The sequence below is a fragment of the Choristoneura fumiferana genome, chromosome 10, assembly GCF_025370935.1.
Source record: "Choristoneura fumiferana chromosome 10, NRCan_CFum_1, whole genome shotgun sequence".
Taxonomy (NCBI): domain Eukaryota; kingdom Metazoa; phylum Arthropoda; class Insecta; order Lepidoptera; family Tortricidae; genus Choristoneura; species Choristoneura fumiferana.
Window position 1 is genome coordinate 19,130,010 of NC_133481.1, and position 14,309 is coordinate 19,144,318.

The following is a 14,309-nucleotide window of genomic DNA, read 5'->3' on the forward strand; positions in this document are numbered from 1 at the left end:
TAGAATAGACCTTAGGAAAGAACATAGGCTATCTTTTATTGCGAAAAAAAGGTTTTAAGGGGTTGAAATAGGGGATGAAAGTTAATATGGTGGAAGTTCGTCGCTGTCGAAGATAAAACCATGAAACTTGGCATTTAGGGCCTTAATAAGAAATCAATCGATATTTGTTTGAGCTTTTTTGAAAATTCGACCTGTGAGGGGATGAAATAGGGATTGAAAGTTTATATGGAAGGTCGTCATTATCGAAGATAAATCGATGAATATTTATTAAATTAGCCATTTGGGCACGTGATAAGAGATAAATAGATATTTGTTCGCGCGTTTTTTAAAATTCTTCCTGTGAGAGGGTGAAATAACGGATGAAACTTTATATGGAAGATCGTCATTATTGAAGATAAATCGATGGTTCTTTGTGAAACTTGGCATTTGGACATTATAAGAAATAAATAGATATTTGTTCAAGCGTTTTTGAAATTTTTACCGGCGAGGGGATGTTAGCAGAGGAAATGATGCAGTGTTAGCAGTGCCCTTTAAGCTCATAGCAAAATGTACGCAATGTGGGGTTATAATAGATGGCTTATTGACATAGACAGTCAGACATGAAAAATTATGATTTCCAGATTTTTCTTATTTATTGTGCTATATAAGACTACCTTTATGCAAAAAAAAAACAAGTTTTTAGGACAGCCGGAAGTGCCCTATAACTTTTTCTGTTAAGGTAATTTGTATGGACACACCTTTTTAATGACTGTAGCTTTTGATTGCCTTGACTTAGAAGTTTGATTTTTTCACAGATTTCGGGACTATTGACCTGAGTTTAGGGTTTTAATCTCAATTCGATACCGATACTCCGCGTGTTTACGAGATAGAGGATCTTGACAGACAGACGGACGTACGGACAGCAAAGTGATCCTATAAGGGTTCCATTTTTTCCTTTTGAGCTACGGAACCCAAAAATCATTTATTCCGGCGCTTTTAAAATTTCGACCTATAAATATGGGATGAAAGTTCTTAAGTAATTACAAACAAATTTACTATAAGTATGTTTATCGGAAATATGTGTAGCTATGCTTAGTAAAAATGCCGTTTTAATTATAATCCTACCCTCCTAACTTACAATAAAGGACGTAAGGTGTCAAGAGTTCACTATGAGGAATAATAATTAGTCCTTTTGTGTTGGTAGGGTAGAATACACGTCGTATTGCTAAAATGTGGCTACCCGCAAAATATTTATGTTTTACCAAAGAACATGGATGTATGGATGTTCAGTTCAGCTATTTTCTAAGTGCTATTATTGGCAGAATAGGTATCCTAAATAAATTAAATACTTCCTAAAGTTATTATTCCACGCGGACGAAGTCGCGGGCAAAAGCTAGTATTGTATATATTTATCATGTAGGTACCTCTCTAACCCTCTAAATCAAAAATCTAAACTGTTGGGTGGAAAATTAAAAAAAAAACAGGATGGTAGTAAGTACGTAGGTATATAAAAACAAGGAAAATTATAACGGTTAATATTGCTTTTTGTCCGACACGCTCTTGACCGGTTTTTTCCTATGTTTTTCTTTCAATTCTGAAAGCTGCTAATCTAGATGAAGGCAGAGTAAACCGTTTGAAGTCGGACTTTGATGTGCTGCACTAATCGGCACTACTATTTCTACTTTGAAGTTTAGTATATCCGAGGTAATATGGTATGAATGGACATAGTATAACTCGTAATTGATTTCAAACTGTCAGATTTAACGAAACTAAGGTATGTAATTTTATCTTCTGCACTATTCCAGAGTTAGTTAGTTACTAAATTAAACAACAACTATGAACAACATTTATTTATCTAAATGTCAATCCTACGGCTGATATTATGATGATGATTGACTGTCTCAGCAATGCCCAAACCTAACTCTTTGCCCTAGAAAGCATTTTTTAGAATATCCTTCTTAGTTAGACATGGAACAAAGATAGATCTTATGGGTATCCGTTCATTTCGCAACTTTTCATTTCGCAAACTCTAAAACTGTAAATATTTCAGGATTTATTTTAGAGCCATCATGTAGAACCCTTTAGGTTAGGTTAGTTTTATAAAAATCCTGAAATATTTACTCTTTCAGAAATATTAAACAGTTGCGAAATGAAAAGTTTCGAAATGAATCAGGTTGCCAAACGTTAGTTGCGAAACATACTAATGTTGATGAACTGATTTTAGGACATTCCTACGGGACGGGATAGAGGCAAAGCCGCGGGCTAGTAAAATAGTAGATTGTACATGTCGGCGCTGTAACACCATCAGGCTCACTGGGTTCCATTTTCACGTATAAAATAAAGAAGTAAACCAATTAATTAATTATCACTTTTTATTTGGGCAGAGTAACAGTGTACATCACAATTCAAATAAGTAATGACCTTTTTCCTACGGTACTCAGACTTAAATACTAGGTAACAAACCCTTTTACGTGATCACGGCACTTTGATCAAAACAAGTGACGTCACTGACAATAGATTAAAGTCTCAATACATTAATTTCATAGTTAGTCATATAAAACAAAACATTAGAATATAGGTAATTTCATTTTTATAATTCATATCAAATTCTTTGCAGATTTATAAACAAACTAGAATCGGAAGTCGACATTCTCTCTAATATTCATACAAAATTTATTTACAGCTTACATCATCATTAAGTATTGTTATTTATTTAGGCTAAAATAATACATATAAAAGGTACGCCGCCCATATACACAAGAACATAAAACGAGTCATTTTACCCGAGACGTTCATATGCCACCCGAGCCACTCGAGCAATGGATAGACACGTCGAGGGGAAAATAGTTTTACACTCTGCTTTTCACTTTAATTACGTGTAAATTAAATAGCAACAGTAAAACCAATTGTTCACTTACTAGTACCTTTTATTCTTCATGTATTGCTATACCTATATGTATACTCAGCTGCTCACAATTTGGCCCGCTCTACATACAAAATTAATTACTACTGCATACAGTTCAGGGCCAGATTTTTGCCGCTAAATATATATTATATTATTTAATTAATTTGGTTTATTAATGTAAATTACGAATTGTTAACACTTTGTGTTTGTGGCTGTTGGCACCAGATTGCCTTGGTCTTAGACGAAGATTTTACTTTATGCACTAGAGCATAAAAAGTCATTTTATGTCGCCTAGATCCAGCATAAATAATAATGGATTTTATGAATATGAGAAGTGAAAAAATATTTACATTGCATTCAGTATATTACGTCACTTCTCAATAAAACCCAGAGATGCCGTAAGTGTATGAGTTATGGCGCACACATGCGCCTGCTCTGAGATCAGCCGGAAATACCGTTTTTAAATGACCCGTTCCATATTTAGGTTATCTTGGACTAATATTTTCATTGCTGCTTGATTTATATGATACAGTTTTTTTAGAGTTCTGTATTCTTAAAGAGAAGCGTGGGCAGGAGAAGACACTCATGGCTTTAGAATTTGCGAGGCTGGTTCAACTGCAGTACCTACCACTTTCTTGCTTTAGAGCAGTGGCCTGCAAAGTCAGAATCGCCATGATGTTGTCCAAACTCCGATAGGAGATGAATGGGAAGAAGAAAAAAGAGTCTTATTAGGAAACCTTATAGTTCGCTATGTCTGTCTGCACCTTAGCTTAGAGACTGCTAGTGCTAGAATTTTAAAATGACCATATAGTGTGTAAGAGCGAGAGAGACTATTTGAGAGATAATGAAGAATTGAGATACTTATTTAATTATGCGCTTTAAAACAGTATACTTACCTTAACTCTGTTTATTTTAAAGTTCTTATTTTTTTATTCACTCTAAATTAGCAGAATGATTGAAAAGTGAGTTTTTTGATTATGGCCGTTTAAAGATGGCCGTGAAGTTATACTATATATGAAGACTTTTTTTTTTTCATTTTGGCCAAAAAATGAATTACCTACCAGGTAGTTTCTATCAATGAATTCAATAGTCTGTCAGACTTAACAGCAGTCAAGAAATACACGATGTATATAACGAATTTATTTAAAAGAAACCTGTCAAAGCTTAGCAGGCTTTACAAGTTAACAAGGTTATAGTCGATCAAAATAATAATTGAATATTTGCCGCATAGTGGTACCTACGGAACCCTACTCAGCGCGTCACCCGACACGCACTTGACCAGTTTTTAAATTAATGATCCATCTGGATCAAGAGATAGTAAAGTGAATCATGGAGTGGTAGTAAAATGCTAATGGTGAAATAGTTCTCACTTAAGTAAAGTTTTTCAACTGCAGATCTGCCAATGTTTTTTGCCAAATGCATCTAAGCTTAGTTAGACCTAATAAATAGAAAGAAAGAAAGAAATACATTTATTCACAACACTACACAAGACAAAACAATATTATTAAGTAGGATAGTATAGACCTTCTAAGTAGTAAGATGGTATGTGTCATTGCGGTTGTGAATCGGACACTGGCTCAGCATAATGCTGAGACGTTAAGAACGCCCCAGCGCTGATTTTCAGCCAGCACCGTCGGTGATCCTCTGACCGCTATAAAATATACTACACACTATTAACTATACATATAAATCTACATCCGCACAATCCGCACTGGGCCCGCGTGGGAACTATGGCCCAAGCCCTCTTGTTCTGAGAGGAGGCCTGTGCCCAGTGGGACATATATAGGCTGAGATGATGATGATGATGATGATAAATCTACATGAATTTATAAACCACGAAACATATTTATATTGTGACTTTATTTTAAATATTAAGTTAGTACGTAAACATAATTGACAAGATTTTATTTTTTTAACACCTGTAAATTACTACAGGCACTGACTACAGGAATCGAAAGAGTTTTGCCTCCTGAACATGGGAAAATATTTATTATAATTGATTTCTCCATATTTAAAAAAATACAAAAAAATTAAAAACTATGTCTGAATTTGCCAAAACTACCACAGAATAGATATGTTTTCTTTGCCGTTTTCATCAGAAAAAGGAGCTGTCATAATTTTGACAACATCCCTATGCAACGTCTACGTCAGATTTACGTGATCTTTTTTTTAAGAGACAAGACAAAAGTAATCGATCTATTATGTGGTAGTTTTGGAGTTATGCCCTTTTAGAATAAGAACATCTTAAAAAAATGTAATTAATTAATTAATAGTTGTGGAGAAATTTTAAAAATATCAGCGTTTTTCTCTTTCCAAACAGAATACAGAGAACGAATCAAATTATGGTCTTAGAAGTATGAAATCTTGTCAATTAATTAAATAAGATAAAAGGGACTATAGGAAAGGATAACAGTTCAGTATTTTTACAAACAAACAAACGTTTAATCAAAGTCAAAGATATTTACACTTTACTCCTTGTCGTTGTCTCTGCCACTTCATGCTCGAACTTTTGTATAAAATTCTCAGAAATCATACAGCGACAAGGTACAAAAGTGCAAAGATATCTTTGACCTTGATTGCACGAACGTTGCAAGTTAAAATGCTTGTTAAAAATCTTCAAAAAAACTTTCAATCGTGTTCAAGTGGACTGAATCACTGGTTAAAATATTCCGGATTTCATTAGTTAACTTTGTCAACAAAATGAGTGTGAGTACCACTTTAGCTGATCGCTATGTCCGGACCGATATTCTAAACCCACTAAACCTGACTGGACTAGTGCCGCCCGGGTGAGGGCGGAGCAAACAGTGGATCTGCTTTCACGATCTAGATTGAACATCTTCACCAATGATTTTGTAAGTAAAGATACGTAGTGCTTAGACAAGCTAAGATGGCGCATGTCTCACTCAACTAAATCAGTTCCTTCATTATGACTAGTAAGGCAGCAAATCTTACAATAATAATAAATACCTAGTTATTTTAAATATTTGCTGTCTAAAGTCATAATGAACTGATTTAGTTAAGTGAGGCACGCGTCATCTTAGCTTAGACAAGCTTTTACATGGTCTCTAAACAACCTTAAAACATGCCCGAACGCGGTAGCAGCACCTCTCGAGTGCACGCTTTAAGGTAATACACATTACACCGTATCATGCCACGACCGTAATAGGAAAGTGTCAGGCAAAAATATATTCTTTGTATCGAAAAGTATGAGACTATGCCCATTCCGTAACCACTCATCGCCGTCACGTACCATGCATGTACAGTCAATGGCAAAGATATCGACACGGCCACATGTACATGTACGCGTTTCACATTCCATTTGACACTACGTCGGATACGCTCCTATAACGGTCATGGCTGCAATGTGTAGAGAGCTTTATGTGTATTGTTTGTCACAACTCATTTTTTCTCTGAATCCGTGAAGCCTACAGGTGAGGTGACCATTTAAAGTTGTCTGATAAAATTACGGTTTCGGTGGGAAAAACCTAAGACTAACAAAAGTTATGACTAACAGTAGGTACGGTCACGAGCGTTAATTTGGGACCCATTTCGTGAAAAAATCCTATGAACTGTCACACAAAATGACAGATATTCGGTCTTAAGTGGGTTGCAAATTAACGCTCGTGACTGTACATTATGACTTACAAAAAATTTGTGCTTTAGATACGCATTCGTACTGTCTTGTCTAATATATTGCAATCAGCATTTCTCTCTCTCTCTCTATGATAACGTCAGAGAAAAAAATCGCAAAAAAATTAGGCCACCATTTCTCCAACTTTTTTTTTCTATAGCATTTTTTCCTTATGTAGATACAGCAGTATTCTTCTGTATTTGGCATGGAGTGCTTGAGGGGAAATTCTTGAGAACAATTCCTATTTTAGTTTAGCTTTTGTTTCTGCGCTTATACGTAGTTTGATGGATAATAATGGGTTATGGATAATAAAGATGGCATAACATCAACAAATTACCGTGACGATGCACAGTAAATGATGAATTCAAGTGAAAGCACGTATTCTTTCTGTTTTATTATGCCCGAACAGAAAATGGCGCTATGGTAAGGACTACGCACGCATGACACTTTACGGAAGACTGACATATGGAGCTAATAGGACTTGACTAGGACGTACTAAAACGACCAGTTTTAATTAAATAGTGTAAAAAACGGACGAGGGGAGACCAAAAATCGGCTTAAAGACCGACCTAAGCACCTCGCAGAGCATAATGGGAGAATGCATGCTCCTTGCTCCACCTACAAATGGTTGAGGTAAGCGGATAGTTATGACCCTCTCAAATCGTCCATAAAAATAGGCATTTTTATTTACTCACTCAAATAACTATAGCATAATTTAAAAAGTGCCCTTCTTAAATAAAAACTGGTCTCGTTACCAAGACATGAATTAAAGAAAAAAGGCAATGCATGTTCTGTGCTGGGCATTTCTAGAAAGTCTCATCTCCGGCTGTGGCCATACCTATGCGTTCCACTGCCGGATACAGGCCTCCTCTCAAAATGAGAAGGCATAGGCTGAAGTTCCCACGCGGACCCGAATTAAAAACTTCAAACACACCATTAAACAGCTTCGCATCGCTGCGAATCGAGGTTTCTTCACGATGTTTTCTAACACCGAAGAGCTCATGGTAAATTTCAATTGTTATTTCGCCCATGTGGCACGAAAAACGCCCATGTAGGTACGCTTTTTTTTTGAAAACGCCCTGGTAGATTTTTTAACATTCATAAGTGCTTACTTTTTCTGGTGTACAATAAAGAGTAATTGTATTGTATTGTATTTTATTGTGCTTGTATAGCCCAAATTGAATAAAGATATTTTAACTTTGACTCTTTCACATGCCATGCCCCCTCCCCCCCTCAAAATCGTACACGTCAAATTAAAAATCTTCTAAAAATGAACAAAATAAAAAAAAACTAGTTTTGCCCCTAGCCGCGATGTATATTAGTGACCCCCTCCAAAATTTCAGGCTGCGACCGCGCCTGCTTTGACCCTTTGTAGTCTGTAAGACCATTAAAAAAATTAGGCTTCAACGGCTAGAGAACATACAGTCAGTTATTGATAATGATATTTACCAGACGGGAACTGGGAGCCGGTGTCAGATGCGCGCGCAAAGATATTCCTAAACCCTGTGGGCCGGCAGTGTTGGCAGGCGCCGGCGCAGCGCCACCGCCGGCCGCGGCCCCCTGCCGGCGAACAACTTGCAGTAGTGGTGGAGCCTCATTTAGACCAGTGGTCGACAAACTGCGGCCCGCGGGTCGCATACAGCCCGACGCCGATATGTATGTATGTAAACTTTATTGTACAAAAGAAAAGAAACAAAATACCATTGACAAACTTTGAGATACTTGTTGCAAGGTGGACTTTTTCTATTCGGGGTGGGGGGGGGGGGCGATATTTTTGCGGCCTGCGACATATGCAACGACTTTTAATAGGTTTTTACAGTAAGTAGTAAGCCCTCACTTTGTCTAATGTGGCCTTTGATTGTAAAACGGTGACGACAACAAGATGATTTAAAATTCACTTGATTTAAATATTTATTTTTCATTTGAAAATTCTTCGTCAAAATCTGACGTTATTTCTTGATTGAAACATGTGTATAATCTGCAGTAGCACAGCGTAGCGTAGAGATGGTGAAAAATTGACACTTTAAAAATCGATTAATGCGCGGATGAATAAGCGATTTTTATTTACTTTCCTTAAAATTAAAAAATAGTTACTGCTTTTATAATTGAATAAACAGTCTTTGGAATTAAATCAAGTATTGTAAATAATAAAATAGACAAAAATACGTCAATCTATTCAATTAATAAACAATCGATTTACTGAACAGATTAATTATTTTGCAATAGGTTCTTTGTTTACGCTTGTCATAAATTGGATAGAAATACAATATACTTGATTTTAGGTTAAGTATATAATTTTATATAAGGTGCTTTATAGGATGGTGGTGTGCAGTAGGTAGGTACTTGCATGCGACTACTAGACTTATATTTTACCTTTTTAATGTTTATCAAAAGTTTTTTAAGGCACTCGGGTTTTTTCTCGGTTGTTTTACGAGCATATAATGTCATATCTCTAGTACTTACCTAATCCGCATAAAATCACGCACTAATTTATACATCGTCGAAAAGATATTACTTTTGTTAAAATACTAGGTACCTAACCTACCACTGATTCGGAAAAAATCTCAGCCGTTCTGCTGTCCAGAAAAACCTTGCGCTTTACGAGTAATCATAAAGGCAATCAGGTACTTACTTGTTATAATTGTTTTGTACGTATACAGTCAACTACAAAAAGATCAATACGGCCAAAGTTACAAAAAAATGTAGGTATACCTACATGATTCTACTGACTTAACATTGAGGTCGTGTATACATAATTTTGTAATTTTGGCTGTTTCGGGAGTATCTATGTAGTCGACTGTACCTGCTGAAATAATCCGTACTGTAATAATAATAATATTTTATTTCAGATTAAATCCATAGTGTTAGACTATGTCAAGTCATATTTTTAAATTGAGACATAAGCGACAGGGAAATGAGGATCGCATAGTACAGAAATTAGATATTGTAAGATAAAAGATTTTAAAATAGTAAATAGATAATAAAAATTATAACAACAAATGCTATACCCTAGGGTTCATGTTAGCTTTAAGAGCTTATTACATGTATGTAATAAATAAAATAATTTATGGCAAATATGCGTTACGGGGCAATTAATGACTTGACCTTTGTCCTCCCTCTTTTTCGAAAAAAACGGGACTACGCAACACTGTGGCATGCTCGATATTTTTATGGTACGATTTTAAGGTATTAAATATGATTTAAATCTATTTTTTTACGCCCGTAATGACAAAACAACCACTATTCGTCAGGCAGGATCTTTATCTACAGTGGCGCCAACTGGTGAGCGCGAAAACGGTGCCCTCATTGTAATACTAAACCGATAAGACGATTCGAAAAACAGAAAAAAAGCTAAATAGATTGTTTTCCATTAAATTTCGAAACACTGCTTTAAAAATTCAAAAAACAACAATTTTTATTTTTTAATGTTTTTTGAAGACATTCAGCTATTTCTTAGTCCCAAGTTTAAGCTTTCCTTACCACACCAGCTATTGTTTTAATAATATGCATAGTATAAGAAGACGCCACGAGCTTTTTTTGACTTCTAACGTTGCATACAATACTTTTTCTACGACTAAATAGGTACTTATTATACTTAGTATTTTATGCAACAGTTTTATAATAGGGCTGAAAAAAGGTGAGTGGCGAGAGTTACGATGTGAGCTTTAGCGAACATCGTAAGAAAAAGACGCCACGAGCTTTTTTTAACTTGCTTATACAACGTTGCATACAATACTTTTTCTTCGACTGCGTACATTAATTACAATACAAAATTAGAGAAATAGTAAACTTTAAACGTTTTCTTACTTTAGTAAAAAGTATGGCAAACGCAAAGAGAAGGTAAACAACAATAAACAAGTGAGAAATATGAAAATGTAAAAAAAAATCTAAGTTAAATTTTGTTTTTGATTAACGTTTACTTGCCTGTGACGATGTTAAAAATACGAGTTACTTTATGTTGGCAGGCTATGGATTATGTTCGAAAAGTTCTTATTCTGTATAAAAACCATACAAAATATGTAACTGGCTGCAACTTAGCCTGTCCGAACGTACGAATTAGGAAAAAAAAGTAAGTGGTTGCAGTATCGTTTTAGCAACATTACGATACAGTGCTGTTATGGGGAATAGACAATATAGTCTTTTCCAGAATTTTGTTATGTATGCTGTTATTGTACTGTTCGTGCTTACAGTATAGGAGTAGAAGAAATAAAATACAAAATCACAGAAAAAAGTAAACTTTGAATTTTTTCATACGAGTACTTAAGTAGGTAATAATCCTTCGGGCAGTCGGGTTAAAAGTATGGCAAACGTAAAAAGAAGGTAAACAATAATAAACGAGTGGAAAATATGAAAATGACAAATATTGTCTAAAGATAAATTTTGTTTTTAATTGATCTTTACGTATTTGCCAATTACGATGTTAAAAATACGTGTTATATAGGTAGGTACTTATATTGGCAGCTATAGATTATGTTCGGAAATTTTTTGTTGTGTATAAAAACCATATCGATTAAGTAAATATGGCTGCACCTTAGCCGAACGAACGAATTAAGAAAAAAAAGTGGTTGCAGTATCGTTATAGCAACATTACGATACAAGTGATGTTATGGGGAATAGACAATATAGATAAACTTTACCAAAGTCTTGTTATGTATGGGCTTAAATTAGTGTTCATCATCCCAGCCTATATACGTCCCACTGCTGGGCACAGGCCTCCTCTCAGAACAATTAGTGTTCGTGATTAAGTAAATCACAAATTATAACAGTATAGGAGTAGAGAAAAAATGGATCTGTCGCTAATAATTAAAGTAAAATTAATTAAATTAATGGCTCTTGAAATTCTCAACAAGGTAATTGGAGGCACTTACATGATTTGTAATATATCTGGAAATACAGGACTTCAAACTGTTTTGCAAACCAGTGTTCAATTTTTAGAGTAAAATAAATACATTATCAGGTTAATTATGTACTTTATTTGTAATTATATATATTCTGTTTAGTTTTAAAAATGACTTTTTGCCTAGTTTCTAGCAGCGCATTCTTCTTGGCAATGATGGTCTTTCCGAAAGCGCTGGTAGTTTAAAAAGTGACATGAAAAAGAACCCTTTGCGGCATACTTGCAGGATACTTAAAAGTTTATAATTTTGATTTTAAATCTATTGAGATAAAAACTGGTTATTAATATTAATACCGATACTGAAACCGAACTCAAACGGATGTAAAAATTTCTAAACGGTTGCGCAGTAACAAAGTCCTTCCTACTATTAATCCATCTAACGTCATGCATTGTGCTTGAGGAATACCGTTTCCGATTTTATTTTTATTTACCGCATTTTTTTTTTAATTAGCACTTACCCGAAAATGCCAGTACGAATAACAGCTGCAGGAACATTTTCACTTGATATAGAGGTTTGTCACTTAGTTTTTCATGTTGCGGGGGTGCTGGCGCGTCGCTGAGTGGGCATGCAATAGCACTGGAGCTAGAGGTACCTGTTTATTGCTAAATTGTCCAATTGCTGTACGACAAGTTGATTACGATGAATGTGCTCCGAGATTGTCCAAGGACTGGGGGAAACTGTATCTCGACGCCGCAGCCTGTCTCTCTTCGGCTTTTATCTTATATTTGGATTTATATCCGACATGCCAATTTACATATCAATGGCGAGTCAGTGTTTATGAAATTATCTAGATTGATATCTAGTTGAGATAAATGCTAGGATCAAAGTTTTCTTTAAGACACCGAAAGACGAAATGTAAAAAAAATATAAAACCATTAAATTCCAGACCAACCAGACATTATAATTAATAAAAAACAAAATGTTTAAAACTATTTAGGTGACAATATTATAATCTACACATTTTTTTTTTCATCATCATCATCATCAGCCCGAAGACGTCCACTGCTGGACAAAGGCCTCCCCCTTAGAACGCCACAATGAACGACAACTCGCCGCTTGCATCCACCGGTTTCCCGCTACTCTCACGAAATGAATGACATGAATGATGAATGAATGTCATAATGACGGAGTCGCTGGAGGAGCTCAATACTATGCTCAGTGACCTCAGTATCGTCTCCCAACAGGTGGGTCTTAAGATGAACATGGACAAGACTAAAAAATCATGTCAAATGTCCATGTCACACCCGTGCCGGTTATCGTTGGGAACGATGCACTCGAAGTTGTTGACCACTATTTTTTTTTTGATTCCTCGCAAATATAGGTACTCTGGAACTGTTATAAGAACTAATTAAGAATTGTTAAATCTTTGCTTGAATTTCAAATATTTACATACAAACACATCGGAGTCAGTTTTCTCGCTAGCGAAGTAGGTACACGTAGATGAGCAAAGAATAGGTGCATGCGACTATTGTAGTCCGCGTTCCTGTCACCCCTTAACTAGACTGCAGGCATTCGAGGCCACTGTTAAATGTCTGCTACACTAGTTTCATACGTTTTAACAGAGGTTACATAAAAAATATTTTGGAAGGGCGAATAGAAGGCAGGCGAGGCAGGGGAAGGCCGAGACGGCCATTTATAGATCAGGCCAAGGAAACAGTCAATGTCATGTCGTATCAGGAGCTGAAAACGCTGGCAGAGAACCGAAAAGAGTGGCGATTACTCCACCGACAAGAGCTAAGCTCTTAAATTAATGATGATGATGACTTAAGTTGAATTGAAATAATTATGATTGTTCACGGGTTCACGGTGGATGCAGGCCGCTGCCAACCGAAGCAACTGGAGGTCTGTGGGGGAGGCCTATGTCCAACGTGGACGTCCTACGGCTGAGATGATGATGATGATGATGAATTATGATTGTTACACCATTTCAAACTAACCTACCATTTGTTGCAAAAGTTATTGAATCTTACTGAAAATGCCAAAAAAAACACTAGAAATATACTACGGAGAATGCAAACTTCCTTCTCTCATACCTTGCTTATTTTTCAACAGATAATTGAGATTTTTAAGCCATGCGATGATTTATATAGAGAAGATATTTTACGAATAAGTTCAGGGCTGAATAAAAAAAACCTTTGAAGTTTGGCTATTTAAAGTTTTTATTAAATTGTATAATATACGACTATAATTATTAAATTTTGTATCTGGCAGATAAATCGTAGTGGCTATTCACAATGATTATGTAATAGTTCTAAAAACATTTATTTACTTATTTTTGGATTAGGTGTCGTCGACATAACTTACAGTAGGTACATTCACACAAATACACAAAGTTCTAAAATTATGCTTCGTTGAGTTTCTTACAAGATTCTTCTCAACCGAGATGTTTTCGAACCGATACCTAGTAGAATTTGTGACTTTCGTATGTGCTTGTCATAACCTTACTAAATTGATTAAAGATATCATGACTAATTTTGAATATCACTCGGAACTTTAACATATTTGAAAAAAATAAAAACACGATAAACAAGAACATTAAGCGTAAGTTCCGACAAACTTTCACAAAAAAATTACAGGCTTTATACAGTGACTGTTTATTAAGCCAGTCACAGAGTAACGAGATGTTAATATATCTATTAAAATATCTTACTATATTTATGTTACAAAACATCGTCATTTTTTGCTTTGAATAAAGTTTTTTTTTAATATTTTTTATGTTACTTTATAGGTAAGTACGTAAATTTGCTACAAAATATACCTATGCTTTTTTATTACACATTCAATTGTATTTTTATTAATATTAATTTTTTTATATATTTATTTATATATTTTATATATTTCTATTCCCTTATTCTTATTTCGGTATTTAAACAGAGGAAAAAAATTTTTCATCATA

General features: G+C 35.1%; 1 protein-coding gene across 2 annotated transcripts in view; it reads right to left on the reverse strand.

The window, feature by feature from the left end:
* The window catches only part of LOC141432264 (protein FAM151A), a 23,882-nt gene extending 11,876 nt beyond the window's left edge, over positions 1-12,006 (reverse strand). Inside the window, exons 1-2 of one of the 2 annotated variants that reach the window (XM_074093810.1) lie at positions 11,871-12,006; positions 7,965-8,075 (exon numbers count right to left, since the gene is read on the reverse strand). In XM_074093810.1, coding sequence (XP_073949911.1) covers positions 7,965-8,075; positions 11,871-11,907 — 148 coding nt within the window. In that variant the 5' untranslated portion in view covers positions 11,908-12,006. The remainder of the gene's footprint in view (positions 1-7,964; positions 8,076-11,870) is intronic. The other variant, XM_074093812.1, reaches the window with a different exon arrangement.
* Positions 12,007-14,309: the final 2,303 nt, after the last annotated feature.